Raw genomic sequence first — 14,918 nt, 5'->3', positions numbered from 1 at the left:
CTTTAGTGTGTTTACTTTTTTTCTTTCCATGTTAGGTGCCTCCTTTAATTACAAAGACTGATTCAGATCCTGAACATTGTCGAGTCTCAGCTCAACTTGATGATAATGTGAGTTAACCTTTTTCTTTTTTTCTATTTTTTTTTTTTTCGTCGTTTTTGAGACAGGGTCTCGCTATGCAGTTCAGGCTGGCTTTGAGCTCACTTTGTAGCCCACGCTGGCCTCAAACTTGCATGGATCCTTCTGTCTCAGCCTCCTTGAGTTCTGGGATTACAGGTGTGTGCCATCACACTCAGCTAATCGTTTTCTTGATAACAAATTTAGTAGTTGTAATTCAAATCAGGCTTTCAGGTCTTGTCAATTTTTTAATAAATATGTATATGTATACTCCTATGTATGTGTATTAAGTTTGATAGGTTCTTAAAAACCAAGTGTGTCCATGTCATCTATACTCTAATCAAAATCCTGAAAACTACCAGTGCTCCCAGGAGCGCCTCATGCTGTAGTCTTGTCAGGACTCTCCTTCACCAAAAACATTACTCTCCTGACTTGACCCCCCAATGAAACGTTACATAATTAAAACTGTATCTGTTCCTCTAATTAAATCCGGCTTTCTTTGCACAACGTTGTGATGTTCTTCCATGTTGTTTTAGGTGATCATAGTTCCTCATTTCCATGACTTTCTAGTATTCATTGTATAAGTTTGGCACAACTTACTGTATTATGTATAGAATTTGTGAACATTCTAGTTCATGCTGTATGATTAATAAAATAAGTATTTATTTCTCTGGGGCCTGTAACTGGGATGAAATTGCTGAGTCAGTCAATATGCACAAATTCAGTGTTAGTAGATACTGCCGATAATTTTCCAAACTGTGACACAGTGGTGCTAGGAGTACATAAGAGACACCATATTCTGCCTACACTCACTATTTGTGGTTTTTAAATTTTAGCTATTCTGGTTGTTGTGCTCTGTGGGGATTCACATTTCTTTTACAACTACTGAAATCTGTTGAAATGATGAGGCTTTTTATGCTTATTGCCTACTTGGGGTCTTATCTGGTGTATTTGCAGAGGTCTGTTGCCCACTCTTACCGGCTTTCCTTGCCTTTTTAATTAATAGGAGCATTTTATATAATGTGAATGAATTGTTCGTCAGATATATGTGGATTATCTTCCCCTCTGTGTTGCTCCTGTATACTCTATTTGTAATTTATGCCTCCTGCAGGGTCACAGAATATTGCCCTGCAATTTTGTTTAAAAATCTTTTATATTTTACTATGCTAACATTTAGATTTGCAGTTTGCCTGCAGCTGATTTTTGTATATGAGATGAGGTAGGGTTCTGGTTGATCCAAGCACTATTTACTGAAAAGGCCATTTATTCCCTGCTGTAATATTTTCTTTCTTGTTGCATATCAGGTTATCATATGTCTTTGAATCTGTTTCTGGGCTCTGTATCCTTTTCTTCTTAGGCAGATTTAAAGTTACAGTTATCTTTCAGTTTCTGATTGAATTTATTCATAAGCTGCTAAAACAATTTTTATTTGCTTTTTCAAGAATTTTTTGCTGGGCGTGGTGGTGTTTGCCTGTAATCCCAGCACTTGGGAGGCTGAGACAGGAGGATCATTGTGAGTTCAAGTCCAGCCTGAACTGCATGGTGAAACCTTGTCTTGAAAGGACAAAAAAAGAAAAAAAAAGATTTTTTAAAGAGTGTTTTGAATTTCTCTTGTATGCAGTCCATAATATCATACCTTTTGGAATGTGGTTTTTGCAGCATAACTGTTCACTAGAATTGTCCTGAGACACCAAATTCATGGAATTGTGTTTTATTAGAGAGTTGAACAATATTTATTCTGCCTCTGTAATGAAATGTGTCTCTCTCCCCCTTGGGTGTGTCCAGCCTACACCCTGCAGGCAGCTTGCAGACTTTTTTTTTTTTTAATGTTATAATGACAAATATAAAAACAGAAATTTTGTTACTTACAACATTACTATATTATATGTTTTATTTGCCACCAAGAGAATTCTTCACTTAGTGTGGCCCAGGCAGAACAAAAGGGTAAAAATCTGTCAGCCAGTGGTAGTGATCCTTTCAGAACTGTCAGTGACCATGCACAGCCCACCGTGGCGCATGTGCCTCAGGTTTGCTGCCCCTGCTGCGAGCGCTTGGTTGGTGGAGTAAAGGAAAGTGCACTAAGTGCAGTGTGACAGTGAAAAGTATGTGATTCATGCTTTTTCCTCAATATTTAAATTATAACATTCATGAAATAATTGGAAAGATTCTCTTAGTGGTGAAAAAATTGTAAATTCATAATTATATTCAGAGGCTGGGGCTATAGCCCAGTAGTACAGCACCTGCCTGGCAAGCACAAGGTCCTGAGTTCAATTCCCAGCACCAAAAAAAAGGAACAAATAATTATATTCAGCCTGAAGTCTGTACCAGCCTTCCCTTTCATACGTAGCTTTGTACATCAGAGCATTCCAGGTATCTTCCTTACTTTCCACCTTATTGATTGAACAGTCCCCTAAGGAAAGTACACTAAATTTTAGTTATTAAAAGATAAAAGAAAATTCTAGTAATCTAGTGTAATATACCTTATGTAATGTTACCTTTTTTTGTGGGGGGGTTCTGGTACTGGGAATTGAAGTCACGACCTTGCACTTGCCAGGCAGGCGCTGTGCCGCTGAGCTAAACCCCCAGCCCCTTGTAATGTTACTTTAGTTGTGTGTTGGATTGAATAGCAGCTTTTTTCCTGAAAATACCAAAATATATACAGCTTATTAACCAAGAGAACATACTATTCTATGTTTTTTTTGTGCAATTAAATGCTGAGAATATTTCGTTCTTACAAAAAACTACTTTATAAAATAAGTAAAGGGCCTAGCACAACTTAATCTGCTAAAGTTGAGGGAGATAAATCTTTTCCTATGACCATCACTAATCTACTTTGAAAAATGTTTTATTTCTAAAAAGACACTAACCTTGGAATTTCTCATCATTGTAGGGATTATAAAATTCTGTATCCTGTCAAAGTGACTATTAAAAAAGTTTTTTCTGAACTAGAATGAAATGTCAAATTATGACTTGTTAAAATAGTACAATTTTGTTAAAGCAGAAAAAATAGCCCTGCATGGTAGATAGCTAAGTCCAATACATTTATTCTTATTTCTTTCCATATGTTGTCAGGTGGATGACAATATTCCACTTAGGGTAATGTTGCTTCTCATGGATGAAGTATTTGACTTGAAAGAGAGAAATCAGTGGTTGCGAAGGAATATCAAAAACCTGCTTCAGCAGCTAATCAGAGCTACATATGGTGATACTATTAATAGGTACTACTCTTTTTCTCCCTTACTTAAAGTCCGAGCTTAACTTTTAAACTTCTGCCTCTGGAAGTAAATTGCTTAAGTCACACAGAAAAATTTCTTCTCTTGAGTCTTTTAAGATCATTCAAACAGGCTGTTCTCTCAGAGATAACTTTTTCATCAATTATGCTGTTTGCTTCCTGAAAGTCACATTTTATTTTATTCACCGTCAAAAATTTTAAGCTTACTTGTTTAAATTTCTTTGCTTTCAGAAAAATAGTTGACCATGTTGATTGGATGACCTCACCTGAACAAGTAGCCGACTCAGTGAAACGCTTCAGGTATATTTTAGAGCACAGTCACTCCTTCCAGGTAGTACAGAATATAGCGCTGTTATCACCAGCGTTCAGCGCTTTTGTTTTTGTTCCTGGTTATAAAGTTGCCATCGTTGGTGAGCCAAAACACTTGTAAGAATTATAATAAACATTCCTTGCTACCTGTTGATCTTGTTTAAAAAAAGAAACAGCACACTAGGAAGTATATAAAAGAAAAATATTTAACATAATAGGCTACCTTTTACCACAATATTATGGCTTTAAAATAATTGAAATATTAGTATAATGTAATCACATACCTACTGTGGGGGATATGTGTTTTACAGTTGTATTTACTAATCTTAATTTTTAAGTGAAAGGCTTTAGAAAAATATGTATCCTCACCATGGTATAATTTTTTCTTTATTTTCTTTTTTGATTTGCTGGGGGGCATTATCCTGAGGCTTGACCCCAGGGCCTTATGCATGGTAGGCAAGACTCCCACAGAGTTACATCTTCTGCTCTTTTCTTTTCTCTTTTCCCATTTCTTTCCTCCCTTTGCCTCCTCTGCCTTCCCCTCACTAAACTGCTCAGGTGAGCCTTGAACTTTTCGATCTTCCTACCTCAGTCTCCCGAGTAACCAGGTTTGCAGGCATAGACACCATGCCTGGCTCATTGTTTAAATTTTTAATTAAATACTTGAAGCTTTGAAAATAGTACAAGTTAAGCAACACTGATAGATTAATTCATGGGTTTGTACCACAAATACGTATTGAGCCCCTCCTCTGCCTAACGGTCTGCCAGTCACTGAGGAGTGGAAATAAGATGCAGTCCCTGGCAGAAAGCGCAGATAATGGGGAAATAAACTTCTTTTCTAAAAATGAAAATGTGCGTAAAAATTGACAGCGTCTTTTGGAAGTAAGGAAAGGAAGCAAGAAAGGAATTAGCAGTACTGAGTGCTAACCATGTGCTTGGCACTGTGCCCAGAACTGTATGTACAGTGTCTGACTTTGTCCTATTTTACAAGGTAGATGTTTTTGTCTCTGTTTTGTTGTGAACAATCTGGGGGTTAGAGAACAAAAGTAGTTTGTCCAAAGACTCTAGTGATGTAAGGTGAGAAATACAACTTTCCTACACTGAAGCTCAGTTTCTCCTATGTATTTCCAAACATTGGACTGCCTGCCCCAGCGTCTTCATTTTCATTCAGGGTAGGAGACTGATACTCTCTGTAGCAGTGAGATGCAGTTTTATCTGTACATATTAATCCTGGGATCCCATCCCCAGTGACGGCTCTCATTAATTCGATGGAAGGTCTGGATATTAAGATTTCTTAAAGCCTCCCTGGTGTTTCTGATGCAAACTTAAGAGCAGTCATTCTGAGGAGTCTCCTTCAGACCATTTGCAGATGGATGTGTAGATACTGCTCACTTTCTGCCTTGGACCAAACATTAGGAAACAGGAATAAAGGAAGTACACTGTGGAAGTCAAGGAGAAGAGATTGTTATGTGTGTAAAAGCACCATTGTACAAGTGCAGGTACACAGTTCAGGAACTTCATTCATCCCACAGTTCTGCGCAAGATGGCTACATTCGTTTTCATGCAGAAATGATGGGCACAGTTTTGTTCATCACCCAATGTAGAGTTCGCAAACAAAAACAAAATTTTACCAAACACTTCGGTCAGCCAACCAAATAATTTGCAAACAAAAGCATTTGTGAACGGATGTACTGTACTGCTGAAGTCAGTCCAGGTGTAAGTTGTGGGAAAGGAACTCAGTTTTAATTTGGCTTAGCTATGAGGGGAAGGCAGCAGCATAACTGTAGGAGAGTAGCTTTTAAAACTCTGAAGAGTCCAAGTTCAAGATGTCCAGGGTTGTATTTGGGTAAGATGTTTAGTTTGTTGTGTTCCAATTTGCTGTCTTCGCTAGTGTTTATGAACTACTGAAGGGTGCAGAATTTGTTATTTTTCTTTTTATCCTTTAACACCTGAAACTGAATCCTGTACTAAGTTGATAGTTGTTGACTGTCATTATTCCTATTAAAATTTTAGAAACATTTTCTGTTTACATTTGTGTTTTCTATTGAAATTTGAAGTAATCTTATCAACTTGCAGCATTAAAAAATGAAATGTTTACAAGATTTATTTAATCTTCTTAAATAGAGATGCATTTTGGCCAAATGGCATTTCAGCAGAGACTGTTCCATGCAGAGACAAAGCTATACGCATGAGAACAAGAATTGCAGGAAAAACGAAATTATTTGCAATTATGCCAGGTAAGTGTGCATGTTTGATTTAATGTTCATTAATTTGTAGTTCTTTTGCTATTGATCATGCTAATTTACCTAGTTTTTATTACAGTAGCTGCCATTTGATGGCTTACTATAAAAGGCATTGTACAAGGTATTTCTTTTAACTAATCTTCCTCATAGTCCTAGGAAGCCACCAGGCATTATTAACACAGGAGCTTTATATGTGAGGAAACCGAAGCTCAGAGAAGCTAAGTAACCTACCCAGGATTTATAGCTAGTAAAAGATATGATTGACTCATCTTTGAACAATTTGAAAGCTTCTGCACTTCTTCCTGCCCTCAAGCACAGAGGATTGAACCCAGGGCCTTCACACTGAACTACATCCACCCCCCCTCCCCACTCTCTTGCTGAGTTGTCCAGACTGGGCTCTAAATTGTGATCCTCTTGCTCCAGTCCCCAAGAGTGCTGGGACTAGAGGCAAGTGTCACCATGCCAGCCTGAAAGCTTGTATTTTAAACTACTCTGCTATCTTGAAACATTTTGGAGTAAGTTATAAAATGGAGAAAGTACATAACATGAATGGGCTGATAGAAGAACATGAAGTACCAAATTTATTCAGGAAGAACGTTCTGCTTAGGAGAACAGACATTCTTTCTGAGTCTGTTTACATAGAAACAACTGATTGGTCCATTATTAATCTCCATTAGAACATAATCCCAAAGAGAGTACACAATGAAGTATTTTGTCGGTCTGATTTGAGTGACTTGTTTAAGATACAGCGAACTTACTTAATTTAGATGTGCTTTGTCACCTTTATCTCCTCTCAGTCAAAAATACTATAAAACATGAAAGTTGTCAGGAGGTAGGGGAGGTGGTTTTGTCTCTTTTTATGAGTGTCTTTTAAAATGCCTAGATCTCTTTTCTGTTATTTTAATAATATACACAGAAAATGGACAAGATATATTTGTAAGTTGTTTGATATGATATACTTCTTAAAAATGTTCTTAAAATTTAGAACTATTTTCATCATAAAATTTTAATCAGTTTTCCATTAACTAATTAGAAATTTGCCACACAACCATTAATTCCTCCCTGTATACTGTTGCATTTGGTGGTATAAAGCAAAGAAATAACATTTTAGAAAAATAAGAAACAATAATTTAGGATATTATTTAATATGCTATTATGGTAAACCAGAATATACTACAATTATGTAGCTGAAAGAATCTTAATTCTCTTATTCAGTAAATATTTATTGAAAATGCACTGCGTGCCAGACGTTGTTCTTTGCACATATCTTGCTTTCTTAAATCTTACATTCTGTTAGGAAGACATATATAAATAAAGTGTAGTATGTTAGATAATGGTAAGTACTACAGAAAAAAATATAGCCTGGAAAGACAATAGGCAATGTCAGGTGAATTGTTTCTAGGGTGCCCAGGGAAGACTTCACTAAGATGACATTGGTATGAAGATCTAAAGGAATTGAAGTTAGATATAAATGTATAGGAGATATATATCCTTGACTGCCTGTTTTTTAGTAAATTCACAGCATAATTGCTTTAAATTTTACTGTAGCCTTAGGGAGATACAGAATTTTTAGAAACATACAGAATTTGTATGTTTCTTCCTAAAGGAGCAAAATAATATTTAGGGTGCAGGTGTTATTTATGAATAATTCCAGTGTAGTCCATATTGGTCCCATACTCCAGTATCTCTAGTAACTTGTAGAGGTGGGTAAACTTGAAACTTGCCTGCCCCAGTGGTTGTAGTATCCTTACTTTTCCATTCTTTTTCTACTTTCTCTTACAGGATTTCTGAAATTCAACCAAATTTCTACCCTCATTTATTGAACATACTTGTTACTTTTTTTTTTAATTTACTGCTCATTTATTCTTTACCAGGGCTAATCTTTTATTTCTTTTTACTTACAAAAATTCTGCCTAAGTAACAAAGTCTACTACAGTTGTCCTTTCTATGAAGGGGATCTTTCCTTGTTAGCTCATAGTAAAAATCTGACTATAAGCAGCATCTTTATACTTTTAGTATTTTTATGGAACTGATTTTTTATGTGATGGATGAACTTTTTGTTTATTCTTTTTGCTACGTTCTATTTTTATTCAAAATCATGGGCTAGTTGTTTTCTTGTAGCATTTCTTATTGTTCATTAAACGAAGTAAAAATACATAGTGTTTTAGAGTTTAAAAAATACAGATTACATTGTCTTATTAAGGTCTTATAAAAGCTTACAGCTACAAGGATATTAGTTATTAGAAATCTCATTGTAATAGTTGGGGAAACAAATTCAGAGTGGATATTACATGGATATTAAGGGAGAGGATTATAACTGTAATTTGAAATCTCTTTAAGTCTGGATCCAAACTCTTCTGTGTTGTATTGTCTCTTAATATCTATTATATAAGTGGATGGTAGTTGCATGCATGTACTCATACATATTTTTAAGTCTTGATATAATATCTAACATATTAAATACCTGCTATTTATTGGTTACTTTGTGGTGTATACTACATATTTTATTCAAGATCATGTTTAAGCCTTGTGTTTCCTTTACTTTAATAACAAGTTATGTGTATTTTTCCCCTCTTCTTTCAGATGAACTGAAGCACATTATTGGAGCTGAGACAACGCGGAAAGGTATTCTTCGTGTTTTTGAAATGTTTCAGCACAACCAGTTAAATAGGAGAATGGTTTACGTCTTCTTGGAAGGCTTTTTAGAAACGTTATTTCCACAGTATAAATTCCGTGAACTTTTCAACAAACTGCATTCACGTTCAAAGCAAATGCAGAAATATAAACAGAAACTTCAAACTACTCAAGCACCTTCTTTACAGAAAAGGTGACACTCCAATCTGTGAAGCTGGTGTTCGTTTTGTCCAGGACTGATGGTATGGACAGATCTTCTGGGGCTTAATTCATACACTGTTGTGTCTGCACCAGTCTTTTAGTGTCTCAGAATAGGTTATTAATACATCCATAAGACTGGTTCTGCTCATCCTCATCTATAGTCCAGCCACTACCAAGAGAGATTTCTGTGTCTTAAATGATTTGGTGCATAATTTGCAACACTGAGAGAATATTGCCCCCATCTCACGCAAGAATGATGTTGGTCCCTTCCGCTTCAAGCTAATCAGCATTCTCCAGCAGTGACAGAGTGCCAGAGTGTGTGTATGAGAGCTAAGGAAAGCACAAGACAGTGGTTCACGGATAAATGCATTAATTTGTTTAACAGTTGAAGACGGTGCAATGTGTAATTTGGAGAAATTTGTTGTGCATAATGATTTTGTTAATTGGTGTCAGCATTTTGATATAGTGTGGATTAGCCAGTTAAATGATCTTTGCAACATCTGTTTCAGGTGTGGAAAAAGTAACAGAATGCCCTTAAAACATGACATAATTTATTCCTGAATTATAGTTTCGTGCAATAAAATAAAACTTTGAGTATAAAATAAAACAAATCAAGGAGCATAATTTGGTTAGACTTAATAGCCATTGGTACAAAACAAACTTTAATTGATTCTTATGTGCTTTAAGGGCTCTATTTTGCTCTTGCTAAGTTTTCTTTTGGCATTCTGTGTGCAGAAAAGAAGCATGTGGTAGCTTTCATTTAAGTTTCAAAATTTATTAGTTTTAGCTTCAACAGATTACTGATTATACAGAAGGGGAATAATTTGTTGGAAGAACTGCCAAATACATTCTGTCTTTCTAAAAATATGGAGATTAAAAGTAAACAGTACTCTATTGAAAGTTGCCATATGATACTTTTAAATTTTTTGATCTAGACATGCCTTAGGTAACTATAAAAATAAAAAATCAGAGGATTAATGATACATAAACATACAAGTTCCTAATTATAATGTGTACATATATGAAAATAAATAATGAAAACAGAACTGTACTATTTTTTAAACTATGCTTTTATTTATATTTCACATAATGTAAAATTTTAAATAAAGCTAGCAGGCAAAATCCCTTACTGTATACATTCAAATCCCTAAAATAATTTTATACCAACAGAACAAAATACCTTTTCCAGTTTTGAAGTGTCTGCATTTCCTAGTTTTCTCACTGTCCATTTTGTCCATCTTGGAAATCTTCATATCCCTTTTACACAGGATTTCTGTATTATTTTAAATAATTCCAGTGACTGAGGGTTTGGATGTATCGGTTTCTTTTGTTTTAAAAATATTTAACACTAAAACCTTAAAATAGTGAAGCTACTTATCAGACCATTGAGCCGGGATCCTGGTATTAAAAGAATGTCTGGGTGCTTAAGATAGAGGGACAGAGTGTTTGTATCCCAGTTACTTGGGAGCTTTAACGTTGAAACAAGATATTATTGTCTTGTTTTCACTTAGATCCTCCTTACAAAGTGAGTCCTATTAACAGAATAAAGCCTTCCTTTAAAGCTACAATAATAATCATATTTATTAATAATGCTGTTGCGCATACTTGTAGTATGCATACATTCGGCGTGTGTTGCATGTCTCCAGAATTCCATAAATGAAATCCCTTTCATTGCAAACTGGCAAGCGAGAAAAGACCCTTAGTAGCCCTGGTGGAAGAAGCATTTCTTCTCAGTGCCTCCTTGCCCCACCCGAGACTTGAAAAGTAAGACATGTGAACCGTGTCTATAGGAAGCATCAGCGTGGCCTAAGTGCAATGACTTTCATATATACCCCTCTCCATTTCAAGTATATTTTTGGACAAGAATAAATCTAAATGTATACAGAAGAATTCTTTTAAGAGCCTAGTGTGTATGTGTGAAAAGACATTTCTATATGATGTGAGGAGTACTGGCTGTCATCCAGGGACAGAGAGGTCATGTAAGATGGCAGATTTTCCTGACAGAGCCCTGCAAGGTAACTGCAGTCATACCAAAAAGAATTATTTGAGTAAATGGGTTTTTAAAGTAATTTGGGTTTAAAAGAATTTATATTTCAAAAGCAGAAATGTCAACTGGTAGTCTGTGTAAACAGTGATGCATATTTATGCACATCTGTGTTTTATATCAGAGAGCCGTTGTCATGCTAAAATTAGAGATACTTTTTGAATGACTTGGTCAAGCTGTGTGTAAAATATTTAACCCATAAGTCAAGTACAGTGTACTATGTTTAATAAAATTATTACACTTAATGCATTTATTGCATATATGGATATATACATGAAGAGGCTTTATGTCTGATATTTGATTTTGAATGTGTTTTTAAGTCAATGGTGCCTTTAGGCAAAAACCTTCAAAATTAATCATTCTTTGTTTGAGTTTTCTCATTTTTCAGGTAACATGTAAACCACTTAGAAATCATCATAGTTTATTCACCTAAAAATTGATTGTATAACTTAAATATAGCACTTAGATGAGCATTTCCTATAATTAGGGTGTTCTGAATAGTTGCTGAAAACAGTTGTGCCATTGACCAATGGATGCTCTTGGTTGGCCTTAATTTTTTTTTTTTAAAAAAAAAAAAAAGAACATTAAGAACTTTCTTGACTGTTTCAGTTTGCTCATTTTAAGTTTCTGCTGCTGGTGTTTGGAAAAAATCAGTTAAGTACTACCAGAAAGTGTACCAATTTTTTAAAAAATTAAGAACAATATAAATTTCACAATCTAAAATTTTAATTTTGTGCAATATTTTCATTTGATGCATGTGTATTTGAGTAACTGTAAAATAAATGAATTTTTAATGTTTTGAGATGTAGTTTAAACTGTCTTCTTAACCCAACAACTTACATTCCGTTGTTGCTGCATCCTCTTATTTAAGGACTTGTTTTAAAAGTCTTTTTGTCACTCCTTGTAAAATTCTTTTATTAGTAGTAAATTTTGCTTATAGGAGCATGGCTCCTGTATTACAAGGGAAAATATAAAGAGCACATTTTAGGATTAAAATTGTTAAAAGATACCTTGTGCATATCATTGTACAGTAAGTGTCAACTGTGTGCCTAACTGTTCTACCAATACTTCCTTCTTTAACAAAGAAGAAACAATCAGAATGTCAGTTATTTTTATTAACTAAAAAGAAGATTTAAAATTTTTATTTGGTTTGCGTTACGTTCTGTCCATTAGAGGATACTAATAAAGTATTAACAAACATTTCCGTTGAGTTTATTTAGTAATATATTTTGTGACTTTAAAAACGCTCAACATTGTTATTTTTAGCACCTTTTGTTTATTTTCTTCTCATTTTAGAAATTAAGCAATTAAAATTTTAGGGTAACAGATGAATTTTTGCCGGTGTGGTGATTCGTGCATGTAATCCTAGCACTTGGGAGGCTGAAGCAGGAGGATCGCCATGAGTTTGAAGCCAGCCTGGACTACCTAAGCGAGTTCAAGGCCAACCTGCACTACATAATGAGACCCTATCTCAAAAAAAAAAAAAAAAAAAAAAAAGAGCTTTTGAACAATCACTTACACTAACTGAATTTAATTTTTCCTTCTACGGTACAGGACAGATAGTTTACTATCACAGTGTTTAAGAAACTTTGTATTTCTCTTTTGTTTTAAATTCATATTTTGGCTAATATTGTAGATACTTTCTACATCCCTCCTCTCCCCTCCCCTCCCTCTTTTTTCCGCTAGTACTGGTGACTGAACCCACAGGCTTATACATACCAAGCAATTGCTCTACAACTATATCTTCACCCCACTTTCTCTCCTAAAAGTCAAGATTGAGTACCTAGTGATGTGTCTATGCCTCATTGACCATAATATTAGTAGCCTTCTTGGAACCATATCCACAGACTTTTCAGACATCAGATGTGGTAGCTGCTACTTCACCCAGGACTAGTGTAGTATTTCTTAGAATGATGCCGTACAGTATTAGTCTCTTAAGACATTCCTGGGTGAGACACTTCATACTATTATGTAACTTATGCAGAACCATCTGCAGTAGTACCCAGAACCCCTTAATGTTCCTTCACAGTTAAGTGGAATAGCAAAAGTTCTGAGAAGTTCTATGAGAAATCTGTTTAAGTTCACTTAGCTAATTTACCAAATTTAGTCAACCACAAACTTTTGACATGAACAGCTTGAGGATCATGTCCCCAGGGGATGTGGGAGAAATAAAAAGCATAGCATCTTCAGTTTGGGAATATAAACTGGACTGCAAAAACAGTAGATTTGGGACACAAAGTTTTTTTAAGCAACTGTTTCATCAGAAGTTCATTTACGGGAGAAAAGGGAGAATATAGAAATTACACAGAAATATCTCATTACATAGCAGGTATTAGAGTAGCACTTAGATGTGAGTACCACAATAATGAACTCAGTCAGGGATAATCGGATACATCTCATGGGAAGTGGGAAAGGTACATATAATGGCAGATAATACTTGAGGAAAACTTGCAGAGGCTGAGAATGAACATTGTGCATAACCACTTTGTATGTTGCTAATGCAGTGCACGATAAATGTGGCAGATGTGTATTTTAAGTTGGTACTGACCTTCTGCATATCATCAAGTGTGAAATGAGCCAGGCATCGTGATACACACCTAAATCGCAGCACTCTAGGATCAAGTCCTGCCCGGGCAAATTAGCAAAACCCTGTCTCAAAAATTAAAAGGCTGGAGATGTAGCTCAGTATTAGAATAACCTGGGTTCAATCCCCAGTGCCAGAGGAAGTTGAACACTAGCACAGTCCTGGAGGCAGAGGCAGGAAGATAGCAAACTTGATGCCAGCCTGTCTTAAAGTTTTGAAAATGGGCTGGGGGATGTGGCTCAGTGGGAGAGTGCCTATCATGCATGAGGTTGAGTTGGATATACAGTAGTAAAAAAAAAAAGTGGAATGAAACAGCAGGACTTTATGTTGGAAGGCCCCAGAAACTTCCCAGTGGTGATTCCCTAGAAGGGCTCTCAGCTGAATATAGTTACATTCACAGTTGAGAATTATATAACAAATGGAAAGGATACACGGAGAGAGGTATGAGAAATACTGGCTCAGGCTCCCAGCAGCCCTCTCCCAAAGGAGTCACAAGTGATACACTTAATTCTCCCAGCAAGGAGTTGTGCTAACAAGTGAGAGATGTGGCCAACCAGGGAAGACTTGATGTCTGGCTTTAATTTGGGAGGAGGTCATGTAGGTACCTTCTGCTAGGTACTTAGCAAAATTCCAGACTTAGAAGGAAAACCTGTTCTCAGCATAAACCGTAACTTTTGTTCAAACATTTTAGGCTTAATGGGCCACTTTTACCAGTCATAACAACTTTATGAGGTAAAGGTGCTGTTTTATGTTCTGTAGTTTACAGATGGGAAGACTAAGATACACAGTGATGAGTCAGTTGTCCAAAATTTCAGAAATGTTAAGTGCTCAAGCTGATCTGAACTCAGGTGGTTTGGCTCTTGAGTCTATGCTGTGGATTCTTAACAGTGGTGCTGTTGACATTTTGAGCCATGGGTATTTAGTAGCATTCCGGGACTCTGCCTTTCCTACTTAACCTGCCTCTTGGATATGATGCTCAAAAATGTCTTCTGGACATTGCCAACTGAAGTGTCAGGGGCAAAGTTGCTACCAGTTGAGGAACACTGACCTAAGGAAGCTCTCAGTCACAAGAACGAAATAGAAACTGAAGACCTCAGCTTTGATAATGTCAGCTTTTCTCTTTGAAGAAACGCTAATTTGTGTCTTGCCTTAAGGATGGGGGTGGGGCAGCAAAACCAAGTTTGGCTGTAGTTGGGGGAAGAGTGGAAGAGGGATTTTGCCTCGAGACAAGAAAAATAGTTTTTCAAGATATTCGAAGATGTGTGCTGCACAATTACACAAACAAATTATTGTTTTGTTCCCTGACAAGGTTAGTTATCAATGCAGTACCGCTGGCATTTTTTTTTTTAATGTCAAAATGAAATTTTATTTTTTTTATTTTAGAAATAAAAGGAGGAAAATACTAACAGACCGACAACATTTTACAAAATAGCATAGGATCAGTACAGACATTACAGAGTTACAAACAGAGTGGTAGGGAATTAACAATGCTTATTGTATTACATATTGATATCTTCAATGTAGTTTCTCATGAAAACACATATAGACATACAAAGC

The 14,918-nt window shown here is 35.8% G+C and overlaps 1 protein-coding gene across 2 annotated transcripts in view; it reads left to right on the top strand.

The window, feature by feature from the left end:
* Snx13 (sorting nexin 13) overlaps positions 1-11,977 on the top strand; it is a 133,249-nt gene extending 121,272 nt beyond the window's left edge. For both annotated transcript variants that reach the window (XM_005377342.2, XM_005377341.2), the window contains exons 22-26: positions 36-107; positions 3,187-3,332; positions 3,578-3,646; positions 5,780-5,892; positions 8,482-11,977. In XM_005377342.2, coding sequence (XP_005377399.1) covers positions 36-107; positions 3,187-3,332; positions 3,578-3,646; positions 5,780-5,892; positions 8,482-8,729 — 648 coding nt within the window. In that variant the 3' untranslated portion in view covers positions 8,730-11,977. The remainder of the gene's footprint in view (positions 1-35; positions 108-3,186; positions 3,333-3,577; positions 3,647-5,779; positions 5,893-8,481) is intronic.
* Positions 11,978-14,918: the final 2,941 nt, after the last annotated feature.

The sequence above is a fragment of the Chinchilla lanigera genome, unplaced genomic scaffold (genome assembly GCF_000276665.1).
Source record: "Chinchilla lanigera isolate Chin_1 unplaced genomic scaffold, ChiLan1.0 scaffold00009, whole genome shotgun sequence".
NCBI lineage: Eukaryota > Metazoa > Chordata > Mammalia > Rodentia > Chinchillidae > Chinchilla > Chinchilla lanigera.
The sequence above is the reverse complement of the archived record's forward strand: the minus strand, read 5'-3'. Positions and strand labels throughout refer to the sequence as shown.